General features: G+C 36.7%; 2 protein-coding genes across 2 annotated transcripts in view; one reads left to right on the forward strand and one right to left on the reverse strand.

The window, feature by feature from the left end:
* Window positions 1–15,108, reverse strand: part of LOC108724259 (uncharacterized) — a 76,010-nt gene extending 60,902 nt beyond the window's left edge. Inside the window, exon 1 of the mRNA XM_018450545.1 lies at window positions 14,800–15,108. Coding sequence (XP_018306047.1) covers window positions 14,800–14,863 — 64 coding nt within the window. The 5' untranslated portion in view covers window positions 14,864–15,108. The remainder of the gene's footprint in view (window positions 1–14,799) is intronic.
* Window positions 15,109–16,105: 997 nt separating this feature from the next.
* Window positions 16,106–26,058, forward strand: qin (tudor domain-containing protein qin). Its single transcript, XM_018450477.1, has 24 exons — window positions 16,106–16,117; window positions 16,717–16,941; window positions 17,668–17,795; window positions 18,095–18,240; window positions 19,025–19,153; window positions 19,213–19,374; window positions 19,793–20,075; window positions 20,171–20,321; window positions 20,850–20,960; window positions 21,081–21,177; window positions 21,474–21,646; window positions 21,712–21,932; window positions 22,041–22,659; window positions 22,996–23,144; window positions 23,238–23,383; window positions 23,449–23,604; window positions 23,864–23,964; window positions 24,064–24,183; window positions 24,282–24,392; window positions 24,648–25,208; window positions 25,284–25,371; window positions 25,483–25,645; window positions 25,712–25,871; window positions 25,939–26,058. Exons 1-24 carry the CDS (start codon window positions 16,106–16,108, stop codon window positions 26,056–26,058), a joined length of 4,332 nt encoding a protein of 1,443 aa, XP_018305979.1.
* Window positions 26,059–26,076: the final 18 nt, after the last annotated feature.

The raw sequence follows: 26,076 nt of genomic DNA on the forward strand, positions 1-26,076 counted from the left end.
TAAAATAAAACGTGTCAATTAAGGATCACACCTCGGAAGTAAACCTATCTCTGTTGTACACTGAGAGGAAAAAAATAATTGCAGCTATCATATAATTTAATTATAATTTATAGTAATTTTTTTGAGACAACTAGCGACGATATTTAACTGTTTTGATATACAAATGTAGTCAATTATGCTATTAATGATAGTTACACATACTTGAGAATCTGTAATTTTTTCTTAATATATTTTTTAGTTATTATCACATAAATAGTATATTAATTTTAAAAAATGGTTATATTAACTGTAATATTGCGGTTGTATGTACTGAACAATATTTTATTTATCATTTTCATTTTAATATTTTGCTATATTAGTACTTAAAATTACCATAATTTATAGTACAACTTTTTCATATTTGAAAAAACTGTACATATGATTATTATTATTAACATTATAGCAATAATAACCATAAAAATATAGCTCCTATAACCAGAATTATTTTACCGTACAATTATAGTCACAAATACAAAACACTTTTCTCTCATTGTACTTTAATCTCGAACTGCTCTCCAAATTTTATAATTTTTATTACATCACAACTCTCGCAAGAAATTAGCGATTTTTCGCTCGATAGGAAAAGTTATTCGATCGCGGTTTCTACGCAGTTTCGTGGCCGACTCGGCAATTTGCACGCTCCATTTAGTAATCTGCCTCGGTCCGGGTGTTTATAACTCTTTATAGTGACGATATCTGCGCGCAATATTGCCGGAACCGAGGCGGGGATATTCTCGTCGGCCGACCGACAATAAGCGTGGCCGATCGCTCGCCGTCGATAGTAATCGAGCCTTTCTCGGCCAGGTATCACGAGTACCGCATTCGGTTCAAGGCCTCTTCGATCGCATCGCGAAGTTTCGTCAACGGTCAATTTTCAACGGATGAGTAAAAGAGCAGACAGATTTTCGAACGCTTCGACGCGATTCACTCGCAGTTAATAATAGCTGCGAGATGTGCCCGAGGATGGTCAGATCGCGTGAGCAAGGACAACGTCTTCGTTATACCGAGGGGAGGGGGGGAGACTCGTCTTTAATTTAATACATTTGGGAACGTCGAGACGATGGAAAGCTCTTTATGCTTGGCGATTTATTATTGCGACAGTATCGTCGCTGTTTTCTTTCATATGTTCCGCGAGGACAAGATAATCCACCGAGGCTACGTATTTAATTAGTCGAAGAAGAAATTGATTAACATTCCTAAAGGGTGAAAGAGAGATAATAATCAATATTTATTGAACGCCTTGAAATATTCCTCCTTCAAATACTGAAAAACATATAATTACACGGAGTAAGAATTATGAACAATGTACTGTGATGACATCATATAGCGAGAGAGAGGGGGGAGGGGGGGAGAGAGAGAGAGAGAGAGAGAAGACAATCCAAGAACGATATTCACAGCTACGCAAGTTTTAATCTAAAGTTTGCCCCTACGTTTATTTGAGTTTTGTCGTAAAAGTTGATTTATCGCGCACCCTCGTCAGCAATATTAATTTCCTCGAGTTTGCACGCTCGTTACACGTACTTCGGTTTTATAGGATTAATAAGAACATCTGCGGAAGAGGTGGACTACCTGAGAGAGTGTGGCCTTAATCGGATTACTTGAACAGAATGTACTCCCCCGGTTGTCTTGATAATCCGAGAGTTGCAACATCATCGCACAGGCAGCTTGACACCGAAAACACTGTGTTGCCAGGAATAACGCGTCACGGGTTCGAAAGTTCGACGCGTTGGAGAATTAGACGATCCCCAGGGTGCCTCACTGCTATGATTTATCTGGCAGGGTAAGGTGTCATATCGTTGTTTTCTCTCAATCAGTCAGGCAATTATTATCTTTCGCAGCGAAGAAAGTTTCGCAAGTTAAAAATGAGGAAAATCGAAAATCTGGAGGATGACACGACCATGCGAGGATGACTCGCGTGATGCCGTGGATAATTTGGCGAGTGCGCGTTCACGGTGGATAATCTCGTTGAGATTATCTTTGGCGCCGTCACGAGGACGGTCGTGTCTCTTATGAAATTTGTCAAAGCCGTAGTGTCGTAGCTATGGAACCGGGATGAACAAGGGTAGAGAAGGAAGCGAAGGAGAGCTAAAAGCAGAACGAAAGAAGCGGAAAGGGAGAACAGGTAGCGAAGATGCCCCGAAGAAGAGTCGCGGAAAAGGAGGAAAAGACGTGTATCCGGATGGACGAGAAAATGGAAAGGAGAGGAAAAGGATAGGACGTGGCTTCAAAGCCTGCAGGGCTTGGAAATGAGTTAAAGAGCTGGCTTCTATATTAATCCCTCCTCTGCACGGAGATACGTCGTGTAAAGTGACATCGACGTTGTAAAGTGTTCTCGCGTCGCGTTAGCCACGAATGCGAAATTAAATCCCCGTATATTCCTCGCCCGAGTCGCTCCACGGATATTGATCTCCGAGGATCATTGCCTCCTCGCATTGTCGATCCTTTCGCGAGGATCCATGGCGTGTCTCCGAGACGCGAATGCGAGCGAATAATTGAATCGGGAATTGTGTTACGAAACTTCCTCCAGGCATCGTCAGCAAGGAAACTTGTAACGTATCCAATATAATGGGGAGGAGGATCGAAAATGAGTCCTCGTGCGACGTGACAAACTTTCGCAGGCTGACAAACGAATCCTGTCTTCTTCGTCTCCGTAAAATCAGCCTTTAATCACCTTCATTAACGCTTATGTCTAAGAGTTATATCACAAGAGATACCGGGAAGTAGAAGAAGGTGGTAATTACCGATGAATTGAAGCGTTTCGCGCCACACTCGTAAAAATCGCTATCCACTATTGAGAGAAGAATGACTAAAACGAGACAGTAAAAACGTCTGTTCGGTTCATCGATGAATATAATTTTCGATAATTAATGGCGCCCCGTTAATTAAAATTGCGTTATTTTTGTAATAACTTAGCGTTATTTTATTATATTTGACCCTCTTGAATGAGTAAAGAGCAGCAAAGTCAGACGAGAAGAAGAGGGGCAAGGAAGGGGGGAGAGATGAAAGGAAAATTGCGTAGATGCGATCATGGCGAATAACACATTGTAAAACAATGGACAATGACTAGTGAGAGAGCGAGTCGTTGGTTGACTCGTGGAACGCAGAAAGGTGGATAATATAACGCTCCTGTAACGTTCACAATTCTGTTAGAGAACCGGGTAGAATCCAGAATGCGAAAATTGGCCTGCGCGCTATAAATCCTACTTATCCAAAGCCTTGTAATTTGTAATTGCGTCAACTGCTCGAGTGTTCTTTGAACTGCTCTGATTAATCTGGGGCGGTAGACAGATTAATAAAAGCGGTCGTGGGGTCGGTCGGTTGAAGAACCAGTTAAATGGTCGAGCGAACCGATCGGGATAGACTCCGTTCCTTAATGCTCGTAAACCCGCCGTGATTACTCTTAATCCTTCGCCTGCAATCATATTTTTACTCCCTCTGTCTGCAATCTGAGATCTTTTTTGTTCAGCCCAAGTTTTTTTGCTGTTTTACGCTTTCAAGAAATGTGGAAAAATTCAGGGTTCGACATCTTCAACTTCTTAACATCTCTACTCTCCCTCTCAATTCATTAGAATGAAATCTCTCTTAACTATAAATTCTGCCACTTTTTTCAAAGGCATGTCATTTTTCAACACTCGATTATATATTCATCTTATTTTAAGTGTAAAAATTTTTGAACATCGTCGACAAATTTAATGTATATAATAAATTCTCTAAATTCTTTTGAGTAGACTTTCACTCTAAAACGTGAAAATTCTGCCACTTCTTTAAAGTGAGATTCCACTCAAAAGAATTTACAGAGTATATTACGTTTTAGATTTATTCGCGTTGCTTGGAATCCCCAAAAATATTTACACTTAAAACGAGATAAACATATATTTGGGCGCTGAAAAGAGAAAAAGCGAGGATTCTAAATGCAAAAAGTGTAAGCAACGTGACAGACTCATTATCAAATAATTTTATCGATTATTTTTTAAGAGTGAAAACCGGACTCCGTCCTTTTCTCTTTATTTCAGAGAGATTTGAGAGTAAAATTCTGCTTGTACCAAAAAAGATTCCGATTGCAGATGTAGGGTTAAACTGAAATCACACGATGCTCGATCTCTTGAATGATAGACATGTATAATACATACATGCCTGCTCTGACGCATGCTAGAATACATTTATACATTAGGCTAGACAACCTCCTCTACAACCTTGCTTTAAGAGGCCGTAAGCCGTAAGCTTTAAGTTATAAGTGACGATGTATTGGCCACAGAACTTATGTTTTTAGGCCGTATTGAGTTTTGCTCAATTCGCTTGTCTAACGATTAAAACCTAAAGACTGCGCAAAAACAGTTTAAAGACAGAAATTATTATCACTTAATCTCTTTCGACTTATGACTTAAGGCTTTTTAAAGCAAGGTTATGGACCTAGCCTTAAGCGCAACGTGCTGATATGCATAATTTCTGTGTTTATTATGCATTGCTTCACAGCTTGTTTCCTTGCATGCACCAATTAAAAGATTAAATATAAATATTATAGATTCGTTTAAATGCAACGCAATAATTAATATCAAGGCTTTTTTTATAAAACGAGCAATAATAGGTTTATAAAAAGAATAAAAGATTAAAAATTAACAGTCACGATCGAGCAGATGATTAATAGCATCTTTAGAATAGAAACAATTGTGTTAATTTTATAATTATCTGTCAAACGTCGGACTACATGCATCAAAGCATAGCAACATGCATGCTTATTATTCAAGAAATTGAGCATCGCGTGATTCCAGCTTCTAACATTCAAATTGTACTATGAGCAAATGAGAATAAATAAAATAACTGCGATAATTAGTGCGTTATGATTAAAAATATGAAATATATTTAAAATATTGTTACAATATATAATGCAAATTTAGCGTTTTATTAATGCGTATACTTTAATCCTGCACTGTTAAATCTATAGTGTCAAATTTAACTTAACTTAATTATATCGTTATTTTTTACCAAAATAATAAATTTGACACTATATTGTGTCAATTTGATACTACATAGTGTTAAATTGACACTGTATAGTGTCAAATATAACCATTGCTTTATTATAAAATAACGATATGATGGAGTAGGAACAGTGGCGACTCACGTTAAGTTAAATTTGACACTATAGATTTAACAGTGTGGAAAAGAATTTTCGAATCTGTGAAGGAGAAAAAAAAGTATTTGTTATACAAAAATTATATGATTTAGTCGATAATACGGCTTTAGAATCCCCTTAATTGTAGCTAATCGAATGCATTTCTTCGTTCCTCTTTTTTTTATGTATTTCTCTGTCTTCTTCCACTAGAAACGCATCATACGCCGCGCGTGCACGCGAATATACGTAACTTCTTGATGCAATCAGAAAAATATGCCGCCCGCCGTCACGTGGGAGGGGAAATAATGCATTTTTCCTTTCACCGTGTGTAACGCGTGATCGCGAGCTCCGTTACGACGCTAAAGCGCGCGTTCATCCGTGGCGCGCGCGCGCGCACGACGGTCCCTGAGATCTGGAAAACGGCGCGTTGTCCAGGCCCGCGCCCTATCCGGTATCTAGGCTATGGCAGTTGCGCGAGACGGAATTAAAAAAAAAAGGGAGGAGAAAAAGAACAAGGCTTGCTGCACGGGTTACACGGCGTTATGCTCGTGCCTTTATCCGTAACAGCTCTATGAAAATCGTGACTCGGGCGGGACCCTCTCGATCGGGTGCTCGATCTCGCCTCTCGAGAGTCGTTACGGTTTCTCGTGCGGTTCGAGAGTTGTTCCTTCCACCGATTGACTCGCCATTGCTTTTGTTTAACGACATGGACCAAGCATTCTGTCTGCAGCTTGAAGTCGGAAGATAGCAGTTTAATAGGATCCGTGCACCCGTTGCGTCTCTTTTTATCTTGAGAAAGAGAGGGGGGAGAGAGAGAAGTGCTTTTGACACTCACAATCAGGTTGAGGGAAATTTTCTTGAGAAAGAAGTGCTCTTGACACTCACACTGCCAAGTGGGGGATTTTCCTCTAAATTTGAAGGTTTTTCTTCCCATCAAGGGATCTTTTGAGGATAAAAAAAAGAAGGGAATTTTTGAGAGACTTTTTAGGAGGAAAATACGAAGTAGTATCCAAATTATGGCTAAAATATTGAAATAATCGTAATATATGGGGATAATTTTCAAACAGACTTGGCAACACTGCACTGAGAAAAATGGTCTGGTGTTGGATTAAATAATAATTCTGGTGGAAAATGGACGAATCAGAATTTTCAGGTTAAATTTACTAGAATTCTAATTGATATAATTATTCTGGTAAAAATAAGAATTCTAGTAGATTTTACCAAAAATATTGTATCGACTAGAATTCCGGTTATCTCAACTAGAATTCTAATAAATTTAACCAGAAAATTCTGATTCAACCAGAAAATTCTATTTTCAACCAGAAATTTTTTTCCCATGTGCAGGTGCGAAATAGAGTGAGATAGCACGAATGCTCAACGACTTATACTTAAACCGTCAATTTCCGGCTTTATCCACCACTGAAAAGCACGAGAAAATGCTTGGTCGATGTATATATGTCGTTGCTTTCGTTTCTATTTTCCTTCTCGCTATTATGCGCACGTAATTTTCCTCACTCGATATGCGCTCGGACAAGTTCCCTCTATGGCGACCCGGACACTTTCGCGAATTCGTTAATGCGTGACGCTCTTACCTGATTTTCCGGAACGGGCGACCTTCGTGGGAACGGGCGATATTTTTCAATGCAAATTTCCGATACTGCGCGACGATGCAGGCCAGGGTCATTGACGGACGTGGTACAGAGATTTGCTCGACGAAGACGATGAGATTACGTGACCGTCAACCGAGATCGGACGCGGGCGGAGGATAGATGAAGAGAGGAGAGAACTCTCCGTTCTGGCCGTCACGGAAGCCAGGCTTTCGCGGGATTTTCAGCATGATATATTTTCCCGATTCACCCTCGGCGATTGTTTCGGAAGATAAAACGTCACTGCTTTACTGCGACGAACGTCCTACGAAACAATGTGCGTGTTCCGGTAGATGTAATACAGGACGTTCAAAAATACAAAAAATAAAAGCGAGCGCGTTTCAATCTCGCGTTAAAAAAGAACCATTCTCTCCCTTTAATAAAACCTCGTATGGCAATGACAGTGATGTCGATATATACGATTTAAATCTGTAGCCCGATCTCTATTGGTGTACTACCCAGAATTTCAATCAGAGGGGAGGCAAAAATTTATATTTTCACACAAAATTTATTAAAATACTTATATTAAAGCTATCTCTGTAAAAGTGAATCAGTGTATTATCACTGACTTCAGTGCTACACTTTTAACTGTAATATCAGCGAATATTTATTGTTTTTCAACAATAAATTTTTAGAAATTATGGTTTCTACAGATTGAATCTGCAGAAAATCATAACCTCTAAAAATGAATCAGTGTATTATTACTGAAAAACAGTAAATGTTTGCTGATGATTACATCAGTTATAAATGTAGCACTGTAATCAGTGATAATAATACACTGATTCACTTTTACAGAATAGTCTTCGAGAATCTTCAGCGAACTTTCTTACATGGTAAAACAATTTTACTGTAGTACCTAAAAAGTTAATGAGATACTGATCTGAAAATAATTTTACACGATCAAAATAATGTAAAACAAACTGCTAGAATATTAAAACTTTTTGCAGCCTTATCATCAACAATTAAACGTTCTACATAATTATGTTATTATAATAGTCCAGACTTTAGATATTTCTGCAAAATCGTTCTTTTCGTGTATAGTTCGTGAATCTAGACCTTATATTATAATTAATTAATTTATACATGTAATTAAGTATACGTTTGATGATTTTCATAATTCAATTGTTTCTCCTTCAATTTTAGAGGGGCAAACGCCATACCTCCTATACTGATCTTTGTTACTAATGTTATACTATCGAATCGAATGTTTATGAAATCTTTATCGATGAGGTTGTAATTTAAGCGATAAGAAACCGGCTGTTTTCGACCAACTCCGTCTATTCCACTTTCATAAATTGCTGCCTCCGCCTCTCGAGGTTCGCGCCTCTCAACTTTAGAGAGGAGCCCTAGCAATCTCCGCGGTACGTATAAGCAGGATTTAAACGAACCGTCTCGTACCTCTCTCCGGCTGAACAAAACGCCGGATTACAAACAACGAGGGCGTAACAAATCGTAAATTGCTTCTTTGAGCGCGGTGTTAATCTTCGCGATGAGATGTTTCGAAATTCTCCATCTTTATCTCGTTCCAGGATCGTCGTCGTTCGTTGTTGCCGTCGCCGATTTCAATTAATCGATCCACCACCGCCGGTGGAGAAGACGTGATGCGAATGCGCGGCTCCGACAAAGTTGACAATTATAATATTCTGAATTAGTCATATATCGATGATAATAATGAAAGCTCCATATATTATCTATTATGATTACAAATTAATTATTGCTAATAATTATTATGAATAATACGCGCCGTGCGACGAGTCGCTTATTCATATTCACAATCGTGCCAGGCAAAGTTGTCGTGAATATGTTTATTAGGCGCGCAGCTGCGCGAAATGAATAACTTCTCTAACTGATTTCGACAGCAATCACGAGCCCGGCATCGATCTCGCGAATCGACACCTCGGGAGAGCCGCTCGCTATTGCGCGCGCCTGGTCGACGCCCATAAAATAATATTTGCAACGGCGTCATCGATCGTTTTATATATATGTGTGTGTGTATATATACATCTCTCTCAAAGACTCGTCGCGAAGAGATGAAATATGTATGCGCACGCGGTAGGACTGTAATGGAAATAGATTTCTCTTTGGTAGCGCCGACGGACGGAGATCCTGGGAGATAATTGTAGCGCATTCTTTTTACCGTACCGTTAATAACACCGTTACCGTGTTACTGTAATGAAAATTCGCGCGCGGCGAGGAGGCAGAGCGAGAAATCTTCCCTCGTTAGTTCCACGTTTGTTTTCTGTGCGTTTCACGCAAGAGGACTGACCCGCTTCAGCCAGGCTTCACCGAAATAAACCTAACTCTCAACTGGCGTTGAATTTTAAAGACACAGTCGATTTTTTTATTGTGAATTCTGTTACACAAATTTAAATCTATAAAAAATAAGTAAAATACGATCCAACTCTTATATATATGAAAATTCGTTTTTAAAACTTTCACAAGTATGAAAGAATTTTTATAATTTGGAACAATATAAAAGTCTCTATTATATACGTATATATAAAGTTCGAAAATCCAGATTGCGGACACTGAGAAAAAAATATTTTTTGTATTTATGACTGTAACATTTTTATTTTTTGTTATTATATGTTACCATAATTATGATTATTACTGCTATAATATTAATAATAATTATATGTACAGTTTTATCAACAAATATATAGACAACAATCGAAAATAACTATAATTGTAGGTATTATTATATATAGATATTTAAAATGATTGCAATTTCTTTAATGTAACTATCATTATAGTCATTTTTTGGACCAATCATATTTTACATGATTGGCCTAAAAAATGATTATACGTTATAGTTAAATTATATTCACAAATATTAAAAATGTTTCTCAGTGGGCGAAGAATAAGAATTTCACATCATCGGTGGAGGGTTAAGATCTCACATTTCTTTTCTTCCAGAGAAACGTACGACGAGAAGCACATATACAGAAAAGCGTACAAAGACGATCACTTTATATTCGTATATTTCTGTTATCGCCATGAATGCATCAATGCCACGGTGAAGCTCTTGCGATGTCGCGCTCGTGGACACGCGAATAGAGAGCTTTCGCAAGGCGCCTTCTTTTCCCACCTGAAACGCTTTGTATGAAACGCTGCGGGGAGGGAACTTAATTCATAACTCGACTCACGACCGCGGGTTTCCCCGCGGCTTGATTGTTCATGCACGATCTCGCGACTGGAGCGTGGCGCAAGCGAGAGCGAGAGCGAGCCCGCGAGTCGTAATTAGTACACGCGCGTTTACATGCCCGGATTACGATACCCCGCGCGCCCTATTGTCGCCGTCGCGATGTCGCAACGTAATTGATCGTCGCGGTACCACGCCGTGGTGAGTCATCTCGACTTCGAGAATCTGCAGTGCCTCACAGTCGATTTCTATCACGAGGCGTGCCGTGAAATTTAATGTTCGAGAAATCGTAGCGAACTCTAGATGCGACATTTTTACGGGAGATTTCTCCGTTCGCATCTCCGGAAAAATTCTTGAGTGCGCTACGTGAGATCGTACGTCAAAATTTGGCAGGCGCGCGCGACGATCGCGGGTGAAATAATTTATACATGCGAAAACGTGCACCGGTGCATTCGCCGAGTAATACATTATTCTTCATGCGTGATATGCACCTATTCATTATCGTCAGCAGGCATTTCGCACGCGGCGGAAGACATTATGTTTTCACTGTATGAATCTCGCACGAGATGCGTTATGCGAAGCGGCGCGGTTATTATAGCGGCAGATTTGTAATAAACAGCCGAGTGACTTGTAATTTGGAGTAACGTTGGAGAACGAGGACTCCATACGTCTCACGTGGGAGAAAGATAATTTAGCGGCAAAATCATTGCTTTACTGTATATTTAATAATGAGAGCTGTAAATAAATCTTGCTGTGACAACCAATCATTAGATGTTTATACAGTAAGATCCGTTTTGCTGGAAAAGTAGAAAAATTTAATCGAATAAATTTGTTTGCAGGAACGTTAATTTGCTATTAAAACAAACCCAGTCTATCTCTCAGTAGATGCGTTTTACTACAAAATTATCGTTGGCAGAACGTCGACATGAAAAAAAGCAAAATCAGAATATAGAAATTGAAAAAATTGGAGTAAATTTGGAACAAATGATTTACAGGTCTAACAAATAAATCAGCAAATGAAATTGGCTTAACAAATATTTTTACTGTCCATATAATAAATAACGAAATTTCCTACAACTAAATATTTGTTATTCTAGCAAATATTTTTTTTCTAAAAAGCACATAACTTGCGTTTAATAGAATATATAGTCTTTTAATAAATGCTAAAATATACAATTGACAGATGTAGGAAAAGCTGTTGTCGCTTTGCGTATCTCTGATTGTTTTACAGATGTTTCAAGCATCAGAACGACACAATCTTGCGTAATCATATAGGCATTATTATCGCAAAGGATACAAAGAAAACAATGAAAATCGCAATAGTGGCTTTCTGTATGATATCGGTGAACGTTTCTGCGCGGAGTTAATCGAAGTTTTGCACGCAATTCGTATTTTTGTCAAACGAAACGACGCGAGCGACAGGACGGATGGGACATTCCTTGTTGTGCGCACGAGGGAAAAATTCAACTGCACGTATTACGTAGCACACGTTTTTAACACCACGGTTTATGGTACGTCGGGCATTTGGAGCGATTTTTATTCGACCGGTAAGGCTCAAAAGTCGCGCATCATGGCGACACGCTAGAACGCGCGTTGAACGAGAACGCAGATTACACGACGATAACGTAACGCTAGAGATCCAAGAGTTTGCGGATCAAAAATGGTAGATACGAAGAGATAATAGATTTCTCTTATAGTTATCTATTTCTCTTTTTCTTTCTCTCACTTTCTTTCACTTTCCGAAAACGCACGAAGCTTTCCAAGTGTACACATACACTGAAAGAAAAGATTGGCTGCTGCAACCAATTAAAAATGCTATGCCATATTCAGCCAATCTTTTCCTTCAGCGCAGAAAAATATTATTCTATTGCTAAAAAAAATGATTAGTCAGTTTTCTTTCTTCCTTTTAAGTAACGGTTATCTTCAGCAAAAAATATTTTCTTGATAATAATTTTAAAATATACTGATTACGATCAATTTTTCTGTGTACCGAATGAGTCATAAATGGAAGATCAATAAGACTGATCTACTTTAACGAGACTTATTATAAAGTCTGTAGCGATTGCCATCTCGAGAAATTTGTAAAAACGAGTGGATGTCATAGACAGTCAAAAATCATTCCTCGCAGTCCATCACGCGTGATTTAATTAATTATTATCCCTTTTCCTCTCCCACGATCGTCACACATATGAATACATGGAGACGAATCTACTCTAATCATCCTTGAAAAGAACGAGGTTGAGAGGCTGAGAGATCCTTGAGCGATGTTTCTTTCTATCTAGATCGTCCGAGTAAACAGCTCGAGGTGGAACGCCTTTCAAATCAATCGCAGATGGATCTCTCAGGTTTTTTCGCAGAGGCTACTACATGCAAAGGACTCGTAAAAATGGCGGTGATCAAATAAATATAGATATAATCGAATGAAAGCCTGCAAGTCTCTTATTGCATCCGTTTGTATGATAAAATCCAACAACGACGACGATAACGCTCTTCGATATTTCGACGAAAGTCGAATGAAATGAATAAAAATTAATAGCAGAATGGTGATTGTCATCACTGTCATTAGTTTAATCATTCGAGTACTTAAGCTTTGCTCCTTTGATATCAAACAGCAATATGTAGAAACAAAAAATTTAAGATCTTTCTTACACTGATAAAATCGATTGATAAAAGGAAATAATATTAAATATTTAAAAAATTTTTATTTACGCTGTTCGATATCAAGGAATAAAGCTTAAGTATTCGAATGATCGAACTGATGACAGTGATGACAGCCATCGCTCCGCTATTAATTTTCCCCATTTCGTTCGACTTTCGTTGAGCTTCGTCGTCCGTCGTCGTCGTTGTCGTTGGGTTTTGTCATACAAGCGGATCCACGACCTGTTCGTGAAACTCAGAGAGAATTCTTCCTCTGGAATCCACCTTTGGAGAGGGATGTTCGAGCGGTAATTGAGACGATGTCCGATGGGGGTTTGTTTTCAGAAAAAACCTGCCGTGTTACTTCCATTCTTCCCCATCCCGTTGACGTGTTCAGGTCTTAGTCTCCGCGCGGGGCTTTTCTCTTTTTTTTTCTCTTGCTATCCTTTTGCGTTGGTCGTTCGATCGATGTCGTGCCCAAGGGATGATAAAAATAAAGAGGGCGAGTCGAGAGGGGAAAGGAGAAAGAGAGAGAAAGAGTGACGGGGAGGAGGAAAACGTAAAAAGTACGCATTACCTTCCGCTAACCAGCCGATTTTTTGCGACACGCGCGTCCGCGTGCGGTTATTACTTTTTATCGCATGAAACGTTTTATTGTCCATTATACTCGGCTATCGAGGGTAGAATGAGCACGTAGATAAATAAATAGATAGATCGAGGAACGACAGGGAGGAGAAGAGGGTGCTGCGATGCCCACGGACATTTCCGTCGTGAACGACGGAAATAAAAGCGACGAAGAGATCGTGACCAGCGATGCTCTTGTATGCGGCTCGAGTTCATCACCATCGCATCATCTATTGAATCTTCCTTGTTTATCATCGATTATCGCCCTCGATATCCCTTGGGATGAGTCAACCGTCGCCGCAACTATCGCCTTTCTGACTTATTCGTGCATTGAACTTGATCGTGTTGGAAATGCAGAATGACTTATCGCGAACGAGTCTCTAAAAGTGACAAATTGAAGAAAATCTTTTTCAATTCTTACACGAGAGATGATTCGAACATATCACTATTCGAAATGATATCTCTCTAAATTTCTTGGAGTGAAACTTCACTCCAAAGGAATGAAAATACTGTCATCACTATTGAAGAAGAGTGAAAATATTTGCACTATATCTTTAATATGATTGGACTTGCCTTTAGTTCCTCACTGCATTTAAATGGATAAACCAATCATATTAAAGAATTTTACAACAGTTGCAAAACTACTTTCTCTGCTGAACGCAGTCATTAATTTTTAACAGAGGTGATAAATTATCTTGGAATATATCAAATAGCTATAAAAACATATCTTTGTAAAACGGATGACTGCTTTTATTCATATTCTGAAGTAATGTACTGATAAATTAAATTACTACATTTTTACAGTTAACTATAAAAGGAGATAATTACTGGGCAGACGAAAAAGAAATGTTCCGAAGTAAAAAGTCGCTCCGAGCATCGTCACGATCTGTAACTCGAATCGTTCTTCAGGAGGAGAGTTGGCACGATCTTGTTTAACCTGATAAATCGCCCGTGGAGAACTCGTTCTCTTTTTAGCGTCTTCGTGGCGCGGCGTTAATTATACTACGCAAATAGTCAAAGGGTGGTCGGAAGGAAGTGGGTATCGGCGCAGTTTGCTCGACGGTGCGGCGAATGGGGGCAAATTAAGTTCATCCGACGAAAACGCATCGTCTGTGAATCGGTCTCTACGGTTTACGTGCGTTTAATTAGAGAACGCGAAGAGCATCTACGACCTTCGCGGAACGTCTTCGACGCCCGTTCACTCTTGTAATAATTCAACGCTCGAGGAAATTACGCACACACCGATCTGAACGAGTGAGGATGAGACTATTAAGAATTAGAAACTCTCTAATAATCGTCACGAAATAACTCCACTTTTGATTGGTGCCGCTATTTTTCAGCAGACTAATAGATATACATCTAGACAACTATCACAGTTATAATATTTTAGATATAATACAATTGTGTAGTCATTATAGAGAGTTTTTAATAAACAAGAATTCAAAAAAAAAAATGCGTCCAAAAGAGACAAATGAAGCTTTATTGATTTTATCTCAAGCTTTCGTATTCCTTTTTATATCGCGAAAATGTTGGCGACCACAGGAATCAACATTATCACAACCTTGGAGGCGACCCGAGTGTTCGGGTGACGAAAGACTCACCCGAGACGATTGTCAAGAGAAACGCTGCACTCACGATGGCAATCGCCACGCAGAGGAGCCTCATATTATATATCCCTTATCTCCTCCGCTCGTCCACTTCTATCCTCTTCCTCCTCGGGACCTGCACCTCCTTGTGTTGGCACCAAGGGAGAGCCTACGATCGCGGACGCATCGTAGTCGATTCGATTCGCTTCGCGGCGGACCGGAGAAGGCACGGAGACGCGAGTGTACCCGCGCCGGTGAACAAAACTTCACGACTGTTTTGTAGTTGGGTATACGACCGGTCGCTCGGAACGTGAAAGACTGAGGAAAGGCTCGTGCTGGCCAAGTGATATTAGCCTCGCACAACGGCCCACTCGTGTGCACGGGGCCTCTCCCAGCCGTTCTCTTCGTCTCCGACGAGAGAGGAACTCGGTCTCTCTTTCTCTCCGCGGTGGAATCCTCCTCGAGGCGAGAGAACGATGCGAGTCGACCTTCTGCCTTCACGCGACGCCGATCGCAACAAAGATTTCATGCTCGCTAAATCTACAAGAGAACATTCGATATTTTAATTAATAAATATTGACCGATATATAACAGAATAAATAAGTATTCATTTTTTTATTATCAGACAAAATCTTGAGTCTATAAAAATAAGTTCTGTGAAGTTTTATACATTTACGATTATTGTTGAAAATTATTAGGTACAAGGCTCTGTCTGATGACCTAAAATATTTATTCATTCTCTATAATTGATATCAGTACCATTATCTCAGTAATTGAAGACAAAATCATGAGTCTAACAATTTTTGTGGAGTTTATACGATTATTAAAATTTTACGATTATTGTTAAAAATTAATAAGATAATTACTAATTATAATTAGGTATAAGACTTAGTACAAGACTATTTATTTCTCTGGATAAATAAAATTAAATAAATATATAAAGGAAGTAAATTTGGCTGTCAAATGGCTGTGAATTATAAAATCAAGTGAATATATGTATATAAGTAGTTAATTATAAAGATAGAAAATAGGAAGGATGACCAAATAAGAATGTGTGAAAGGTACAGATGAATAAATGAATTAAGGAGAATTGTAAACCAAATCTCCTTCTTGGCATGTAAATATGCTGAAGCGAATAAATATTTTTTCTATTCTATTTATCTCCTCTGTAATTGACGTATTATTATCTCAGTTATAAGATAATAGTATGACATCATTTACAGAAAGTAGATAAATACTTTTGGTCACCAGATGGTTTTGTACCTAATATCGATGTACATAGGACTTGCGAGAAATCTACGGGGCCATTAAATAAGGAATAATGCAAATGCGTGTAAAAGTCATCGATTAGCAGTGGTAAATTTTCGCGACAGCGATTTACGAGGGGGATCTCCCGAGGGAGGCGAGCTACGGTAGTGCACAATGTTGTACACTTTGTTAATCCCATCGATTTACTCCGCGCGAACGAAGCGGCGACCTGAGAGTTTGCTGAGGTAACACGACGAAATTTTTCTCCACGAACTTGGATCGAAACTCGCGAGAGAAATGATACCTCGTGAGTCGGTTGACGGTGATACGGCCTCTTTCATCGATTCTGCCGCACTGGCGCAATAATATTTTTTTATATCTAGCCATTTGCACGAATGGATATGCATACATTACCAGCAGATATCGGAGTTTTCGCCTTCTCTCCTTCTCCACATCTCGCGTACTTCCAAACTCCATTTCTCACTCACTAAATCTAGGACTTTATCTCGTTACTTTATATATTTTATAGCAAAAACCTGTTCTTCTTTCTAATTCAGTCCTTTATTTTGTTACACTTTATTTCACGTCTCTTTCTTCATTCTCTCTTATAAAATTTCTTAAATGGACCTTCATTACATAAATTATACATCATATATTAACGAATCATATGTTATACTCTTTCAGAAAATAACATCGGCGTTTACATCCAACACGTATAAGCCAGAAAATGGTGGTACCATCGAGGCGGCACTGTCCCAACATTTCGCGTATCTGCACGGCGTTCTCCAAAACATGGAAGCAAAATTGATAAACCAGCTGCATGAGCAGGGTAATTACCTCAAGATTAATTTAGAGGACATCGAACTACAACTTCGATCGCAGGAGGAAAAATTGAAGTTAACATTGCAGGTACATCTCTCAAAAATAAAAAATTATCATAGATGTTGGAAATTTGTTCGCCTTTTGCTTCAAATCGACGCGTTTACTTCGTTATTCTGATGATTCTGTGAGCTTTAAATTATATTGTCGAGGAATATTCTCTAGAATTATATGAAAGTAACAGATTTCACGCGGTCTGACTATATCATTGAACTGTTTACGAGGGCACCGATATTTGTGTTTATTTCTCGTGTTCTAAAGTTAGGGCAAGTAATGTGCTGAACTGTGATTGGGCCGCGTGAAATCTCGAGACGTAAACTGTCGAGGAGATGACTGAATAAGCTCGTGCTCCGAGGCAGACTCTCATCCCGACGGCCGTGTGAGATGGTCACTGTGTATGAGAGTGAAAATTAAATTTAAAATATTTATATTTTTATTGTTAAAATTAAAGGTGTCACTAAAATCACCAAAATCTTAATTACCTATATCCTACATTCCAATATAATCTGCTTTTTATTCGTAATTAATTTTAACTTTCTAAAAATTAAAACAAACGAAAGAATTTTGTGGAGAAAAAATGTAATAGATGAATATAATTAAGCATGATTAAATAATTGATAGGAGAGTGAATCCGGCGAAAATAACACGACCTTTAATTAAATTCAGATTCGTCATTCTAAATTTACTCTACATAAAAAAAAAAGACCCTATTTGAAACGGCAAGTTAAGTTGAACTTGATACATTTGTCTCTGTAGATAGCCTCTCATGCGAAACAGACTTTCCATAAAATGGACATACAAAACGCAATAAACATTCTAACGGAAATGGCAGATCTTCCTTGTCATCTGATGTACAAAGACTCAGGCCAGAACAACAAAGCAACGTAAGTAATGAAAAACGAATCAATTAAAAGAACTGTCTATTAAGACTTTTTTCGCTGACTCGCTCATGTATAAATTCCCTTTGCTGCTGATCCTTCGCGCTCGATCCTTTGCCATAACTCGAATGTTATTGACTATCTGTTTATCAATATCGAAGTTCATACCCATTATTTCTATACACTGTTCGTCATGTACGGTTACGCGATATTTGATTCTTATATATAGTCTGAGCTGTTTCTTTATATAATTTTTATTTCAAACGATATTAGTTCGCTAGTGTAACAAGTTATTTCTTTAATAGATTTACCATCGATGACTCAATCGTCGAAGCTATAGAAAATCACTGTACAATTACAGTGCCACCGGTGTCGTCCTACAGTCTTGTGCGAAAAGACGAGCTGCCGACGAATTACATAATGTCGCCTTTACCGAAGAAACCATGTACAAGTGAGAATACTAATTTTATCGCAATTCAAGCGACTTTTTAAAAAACAAGATATATCCTCATCTTTGGATTTTCAATTTTTATTGGATTAGGAAAAAAGTCCCTTTACAAGTTGGTAAAAAGAGTTTTTTAACAACCCATATATTCTATTTTTAAAAAATTGGCAATTACACCACTTGATAGAGCGTTTCAGCTTTAAGAATCTGTATTTTTAATTGCGATACAATGATTTTTAACGGAGTTACGAGCAATAAAGTCAGAATGTTCCTTTTTACTTAATCCGCGAGTAACTCAGGAACAAAAAATCGTAGGAACATTTTTAAAAAACGATTTTATAAGGAAAACTTCAAGCTTTCACAATAGATAGTCGAAAATTTGCTCAAATTTTTTTTTGGACACGCTACAGACCTACAAAATAAAAAGAAAATTTTTTATTTTTTAACTCGTAGTTTTCTATATGTAAAAATTATAAAACTCACATAAATTAAAAAATATAGTAATCATTCGAAAGTAGAGATTTCAAACTTCAAAACCCTTTTTTTTTTTTAAATTTAAATTTTCATTTTTAACGAAGATATTGATGAGGAAAATCTTTTAATCAATTTGTAAAAAGACTTTTTCTCTAATCCAATATTTCTATAATTTTTTTGATACACTATACAAGCCAATGTTTTCAATGGATTTGAACAGATTATTTTCATCAAAGTTTTTACTTAATTCGCGTAATTACGTAATTTGTGCGAAATAAAAAACGCAGGTAACAACAATATGAAATGATGTTGACAGAAATTCTTGATAGTCCGCAAGCAAAGCTAAAACAAGCGATAATGCGACCAGTAATACAATCGGAAATTCAAGAAAACCTTGATGAATCACTAACGTTGTCCATCGAGATGGAAGATAAAGAAGAAGAAAGTAAGTTACTCTTTTTAATTCTTATTTCTCAATCTAACCGGTTCTCTTTCTCTTTCAAGATATTACCGAGTGCAAGGTGGAGGTGACATACGTTGTTAATCCATCGTTATTCTTTGTACGAAAAGTGGCCATGAAAGCAAAATTCCTACAGTTAGAGAAAGATCTAATGACATATGGAAACGATGAGGAGAGCTTAAAGAAATCGATCGACATCAAGCAAGGTACGAGATTACAATCACTAACGTTGATATTAGACCTGTTCTTTTTAACTAAACTTCTTGCACTGTTCATTATTTCTCGTTTTTTTTCAACATGGAAAGAAAAGAGGGAAGATAAATCGTGCAACAAAAGATCTGTTTTTTTTTGCAAATATATGTTTGTTTTCAACTTATTGCGTCAGTTTAGAGGGCCCATATTCTGTACACGTCTACCGACAGTTATCAGCATCATTAAGTAGCGGTAGCTAATGAGAACTGCGCTTTTTTCTTAGGATTGTTTTTACCATTAGTTTTACCGTTAGTTACTAACCGACACTGACAGTTATCGGTAACTGTACACATACAGATTCTCGGTCCAGGAATAAAAAAATAGACCTAAATCTGAAAAAAACAGGCTTTTCATCATTTTTCATGTTAACAGATGACATGTGCGTCGTCAAACAATGGAAAGTCAACGAATGGTATCGTGGACACGTGAACACAGTGATGATAAATAGCGACGGCGGAATATCGTACAACGTGGTTTACATAGATTACGGATACGAGGAATGCAACATAGCGGCTTCGAGAGTGCGAAAAATAGTTGAGCATTTGCAAATACTGCCGCCACAAGCGATTCGATGCTGCTTACATGGCTTGAAGCCTAAGACTCTTCATTGGACGAACGCGAGCACGAACGACTTTATGAAACTGACAAGCGGAGTGTAAGCCATTAGCGATCCTACGATTTTTACCCTGTGTGCACTAGGAAAGTATGAGTGCCTCCATTAACCATTGAAAAAAATGTTTTACATTACAGCGATTGCATGATGTCCATTATCAAATCTACTCCTGATATTTTACATGTCGATCTTCGTGTTAATCCAAAGAACAGTAACATGGGTCCACAGTCGATGTGTAGTACTATGAAAATTATGGATTATGCACGTTTGGACACTCGGCAAAGTCCGGTAAGCAGATTCGAAGACGCATATGTCCATACTACTACAATATGCTACAATGCTAGAGTTATAAACATTTCCCTGTATGCCAATATTCAGATTCTTAGGCCCGATTTCACAATACATGGTTACCTAAAGATTAAAGGTAAACAAGAAATTCATAAATCTATTGGTAACCTTTAATCTTTAGGTAACCATAAATTGTGAAAACGGGCCTTAGTCAATTTTTCTTTTAAAATTGTTTTAGAAAGTCAAATAATTTTGTTTTTAAGATAGTTTTTGTGCGTTACTAAAGATAAGACTTAAGTTATAAAACACTGTTTTAAGATTATAAGTCAGCCTTTCTGCTATGATCCAATTCTAGAATTGGAAAGAGACAATGAATAAGTTGAACCTCGGTTGAAAGTTAACCGTGAGTTGTGAAACTGGGCCTTAATCAACTCAAAAGTTAACGATCTAGTACTAGTATAGATATCTGTGATTGACCTATTATATATTTTTTTATTTTGTCGCACATAATGCTTGCATTTTTTGCAGACGTATACACTGAATACTAACGTTTATAATAGAGAAGAACTTCCGTTAAATAAGTCAACAGTAGTTATTATTGGTTGGCTTGAGTCACCGAGCAAGATTTATGTCTCCAAGGTAAAACAGTTATCACATTATTACACACTTTATATTTTTCCAAAATCTCATTAGAGAGAGAAAAGAATTTGAGAAGTTTTTTGATATTTCATATTATTATATTTTTATGGATCTTTACAGGCTACGCGACAAAGTAAGTTTTTGAAATTAAAGGATGAATTAAACGAATATTACGCAAAAGAGACTTCAGTAAAAATTATTGAAACACCACAGAAAGGTTAGTTTTATGATCACAGATATTTCTGTTAAATGAGATAATTGTTTTGTAATTAATTGATAATATTAATTAGCCATGAATTTTATTAAGACTATTTATTATTATATGTCATAATAATTTGAAAACTTAATTTAAATAAGATACTCTCCTAATTAATAACTATTTTGGAATTGAAAAAGACTAAGTAAAATTTGTCAAAAATTTTAAGTACTTACTAAAAAAATATTCTCTGTTATAATTGCAATATATCTTTCAAATGTTTCCCTTGCAAAAGTTTTAACTTAAATTTATCATAGGTGTACCATGCGCTATACAATTAGAAGACGATACCTGGCAACGCGGTGAAATTATCGAAATAATTAGTGAAAATCAAGTCAAAGTATTTTGTGTGGATTGGGGGTGTACTTTGATTCAAGACCGCGACGCATTACGAATGATTCCATATGAATATACCATGTTTAAGGCCCAAGTAAGTCGAGTCTTTTTCTATGCACAATATGACATAAGTTTATCATTTTCTCTCATTTGATTTAGGCCATAAAGATATCGTTAATGTATATAATGCCTGAATCCAATGGAACATGGAAACAGGAAGCTGTAACAACTTTGCTGAATCTCTTCAGTAACACAAAATCTATCATGGTGAATCCTCGAAAAAAAATGGATGACGGATACAGTGGATTAATATATAGCAATAACATCGATGTCAGCCGGCAGTTAAAAATCACAGGCGTTGTTAACGATTACATCATGAGGTGAGCATTAATGTCAAAGATAAAATGTTTTAAATATAAAAGCACTTTATTTTCGAAATGTATGTGATGCTTAAACTTTTCTTTGATTATTTTCTCATTTCTCTAAAGCAACAAATTTAAGAACAAATCGCAAAAGAAACCACAATCGGCTGTTAAAAATAATGTTTCTCTACTGGAGAAATCTGATAATACTGTTAAAGACTTCTATATTTCGTACGACAATACGGAGAATGATAAATCCATGAAAGAAGAAACGCCTAAAGATCCATTCAAGGTGGAAGTGCGTATTCAACGAGTGATCACACCAGACTGCATCTACGTTGCACAGATGGAACATGAACAAGAGAACGAGAAACTGATGTTGGAGATGCAAAAATTCTACGATAAATATCATTCCGAATCACGCAATAGTTGGAGCGAAGGTGCATTGTGTACTGTGTATTCCGCAAAGGACAAATCCTACTTCCGTGCAAAAATATTGAAAATAAAGTCCTCGACAGAGGTGCTGGTCTATTTCTATGACATGGGCATCGAGGAGACTGTGACGATGAAGGACATACAAGTTCTTCATTCAAAATTCGCGGAGGAAATGACGTACTGTTTTAAAGTAAAACTAGTCGGTATTTTGCCGTGTGGCGGATCATCTACGTGGCCGTCGTTATCTTGCACAACACTGTCCGAGATTATACAAAATAATGCGTATTGCAAGTTTTATATCACTAAGCCGGTAAGAAATATTCCTTTTTTTTTCTTTTATACTAATCCATGAATTTGAGGAATTGTAAAAGCACCACCTTAAACGATAAATTCCATTTGTAATTTTATGCCATATATTTTGACTACTACATATGTGCTTAATATATATAAACAAATCCGTAGTAGTAAAAATTCATACATACATGCATACGTACATACAAAAATATAAATCAAATTCTATCTTGTGTGAATTCTGATAAATTATAGATCCAGTAAAATATCTTTATTTTTTATAAAAATAATATTAATTCCAATTATTCGAATGTTGATTACGAATATAAAAATGTAATTACTCGTGTATATTAAGGTTCAGGAAGAATTTTCTGATGACGTAATACCTGTCGAGCTTTGGGTAAGACAATCCAAAATACCAGGACCGTTAGCACCAACTAAAATAGAAATAAATTCTATCAACCGAATGTTGGTGGAGAAGGGTGTCGCTTTACCCATTAAGGAGTAAGAAATTAATTCAATATTTAATTTATTTATAAAAAAGACCCTTGATTTATATGCGATGTTTGAATTATAATTTTTAATTCAATTCGATAGCTATTTTGCAAAGGCAGACTCAATTCTCGCAGAAGAATTTAAACAGCAGTTGGAGACTAGTCATTGGGGTATGCCGAACGATGAAAATGTCGAATGGTTGGACAAAGATCTGACTAAACATGAATTGGATGTTACCATGACATCATGTAAGTGATCAATTGGTAAGTTAGACTTAGAATTAAACTAGATTTAAACTTTTTAATTCTTTCAGCTCCTAAACACAAGGTTTACGATTCGACAAATCGTGAGAGTTCGGTAAAGTTCTCAAACTGGTTACCACCGATCGAAATAACAGAAGAAGTATTTCACGCTATAGCGACATATGTGGATAATCAATGCATGGTGTACTTGCATCCTAAGAAATACAGTATGTTGTCTTTTGATTATATAATAATTACACAGAGTGTAATTACTCTACTCTTTTTAAGCTTGCATGGAATTTCACATTGATTTATGCTTATATCTATGCCAATATCATTTATATTATAGCAATACAAACAATAGTTTTAATTATTCGAAAAATATGTTGCTACATTCTATCGTTTTATTTTTGTTAGATTCCGACTTATTGCATTATATAGAGACCGAATTGCAAAATTATTATAAGAAAGTTAAAATAAACAAAGAGAAAAAATGGAAGGAAGGAGAAATATGTATTGCCCAATATCATCATAATCAAAAGTGGTACAGAGGTAGAATTGTCAACAATTTAGGAAATGTAGTGCAGGTAAAAAATAATCTATTATTTTTAACTATTATATTATTTTTATCTATTATTTTCGCATTACTTTTTCTTGATCGTGTTTGCTTAATCGTGTGATCCAAGGTGGAATTTGTCGATTATGGCAATGTGGAAGACTGTGAAATAGAACATGTAACAGATGACGTTAGACTGGGGCATATTCCTATTCAGTGCACAAAATGCGTCATCAGCGGACTAAGACCGGTAGCAGGATTTTCTTTGACAATACCAATTTTTTTTTGCACAATTCTATGTTCGTTTACAAGGATTTTCTTCAAAATCTCCTTATTTTTGTACAACAGGCATCTCCGAATGGTAAATGGATGTTGCACGATTTAGACCGCATACATGCGCTTCTTGTTGATCAGGAATGTAAAGTGTCCATTTTACAGCGCCAATCCACAAATTTAATTGTAAGTTGCAGTTACGCCAATAGAAGTTTACGAATATAAATCTCAATCTCTAGTCTAAAGTCGCCAATTATTTTACTGTAATTTTATTGGTCTGTTCGACTTGTTTACATTTTTTTAATACTTTTTACACTTAAAATGAGATAGATATATATTTGCCACTGAAAAGAGAGAAAGCGAAGATGCTGAGTGTAAAAAGTGTAAGCAAGTCGAGCTTTCTTATAATAATGTTATGCGCATGCAGTATCATGCTTATAGGTATCCATCACATTATTGCGACCGTGGAAATGCGATCTTCTCATATACCTTTCAAATCACATGGATATGAGTATTAAGATCGAACGTAAGTCATGGAATGATTCGGACAATTCCGAAAATGAAGATTTCAATTCGACGAAGACCTTGAATAGCACTAGGGATGTTGTCATTGAAGAGACAATAAGCGATTACGAAAAGTTATGTATAACTGATATTTCCAAGAAATCTTCGGATATATACGCAGAGGATATTACATTAAATGAGAATGTAATTAGCGGTAATTTAGTAGAGACTACAAAGACAGAATTACTTGATAAATTAGAGAATAAGCGCATAATTTCCGATACCGAAAGTATATCTTCGATAGACACGAATATTTTAAACGCACATATAATCTGTTCAACGCCGCAACCATCAGAGGAAGAAGATTATATGATCTCATACAAACGGTTGATCATTCCGCAGGATACAAAGTACATTGAATTAATATTATGTTGTAACAGAGATCCCATCACTTCATTAGCACAACTGGCAGAAAATAACGACGATATATTCTCTGATGTAAGTATACGCGAATTATTAAGTATATCTGACTATTAAATATAAACAGCGTCTAATTTATTTATTGTTTTTTAGGAGCTTCACGAGTATTACTTACAATACGAAACCTTAATGTCAGAAATACAAACTAATCATCAACCATTAATCGAATCCTTCGCAAAGAGTAATTTCTTAATTATTTTTAATAAGATAGATAAAACTATGCATGATTTAACTGACATTATACAGATCACGATTCGTTCAATGAAATATACTTATTTTATAATTTTTTTAGATATTCCGTGCATCGCGAAATTTACTGATAATATATGGTATAGATGCATCATTACAAATAGTGAAAAAATTCTAAACACTCAGTACATGAAAATTTCATTATATTACGTCGATTTTGGTAATCATGAGTACATACAGTTACATATAACGGACATACATTCCAAGTGAGTAAGATTTTAATATTATTGATTTATTTGTATATAATGATACACAAAAATAAAATGTTCTAGAAACTATGATTTACGTGTACCGAAAGAGGAATGGTTGGAATTACCCGCCATGGCCATCAAATGCACATTTTGGGGGCTAAACTTCATCTCTAACGATATTGAATTACTAGCATCGAAATTAGATGAAATATACAATCAAGCAGTTGTGGCTCGAGTTAAGGTAAGTTCGTTTAAAATAAAATTCATTTATTTAAAGCTCACATAAAAATACGTAATTATTATCGCAGAAAATTATTGAGGGTAATCATGTGGTCGTCGAAATATACAAGGATAAAATGTGTACGGAACTGTTTTACGCTGATTTAATAAAAGAAGGTTTATATAAATTTAATCTCACGGAAAACTGAGGATCAACTCTTCGACTG

Source organism: Mycetomoellerius zeteki, unplaced genomic scaffold (assembly GCF_001594055.1).
Source record: "Mycetomoellerius zeteki isolate Tzet28-1 unplaced genomic scaffold, Tzet1.0 scaffold285, whole genome shotgun sequence".
Taxonomy (NCBI): Eukaryota; Metazoa; Arthropoda; class Insecta; order Hymenoptera; family Formicidae; genus Mycetomoellerius; species Mycetomoellerius zeteki.

Excerpts from the sequence above, each read along its gene's own strand:
- qin (XM_018450477.1), top strand. Across the intron at positions 21,178-21,473 it reads TATTGAAACACCACAGAAAG|GTGTACCATGCGCTATACAA; the intron begins GTTAGTTTTATG and ends AATTTATCATAG. Across the intron at positions 23,145-23,237 it reads GTCGCTTTACCCATTAAGGA|CTATTTTGCAAAGGCAGACT; the intron begins GTAAGAAATTAA and ends TCAATTCGATAG.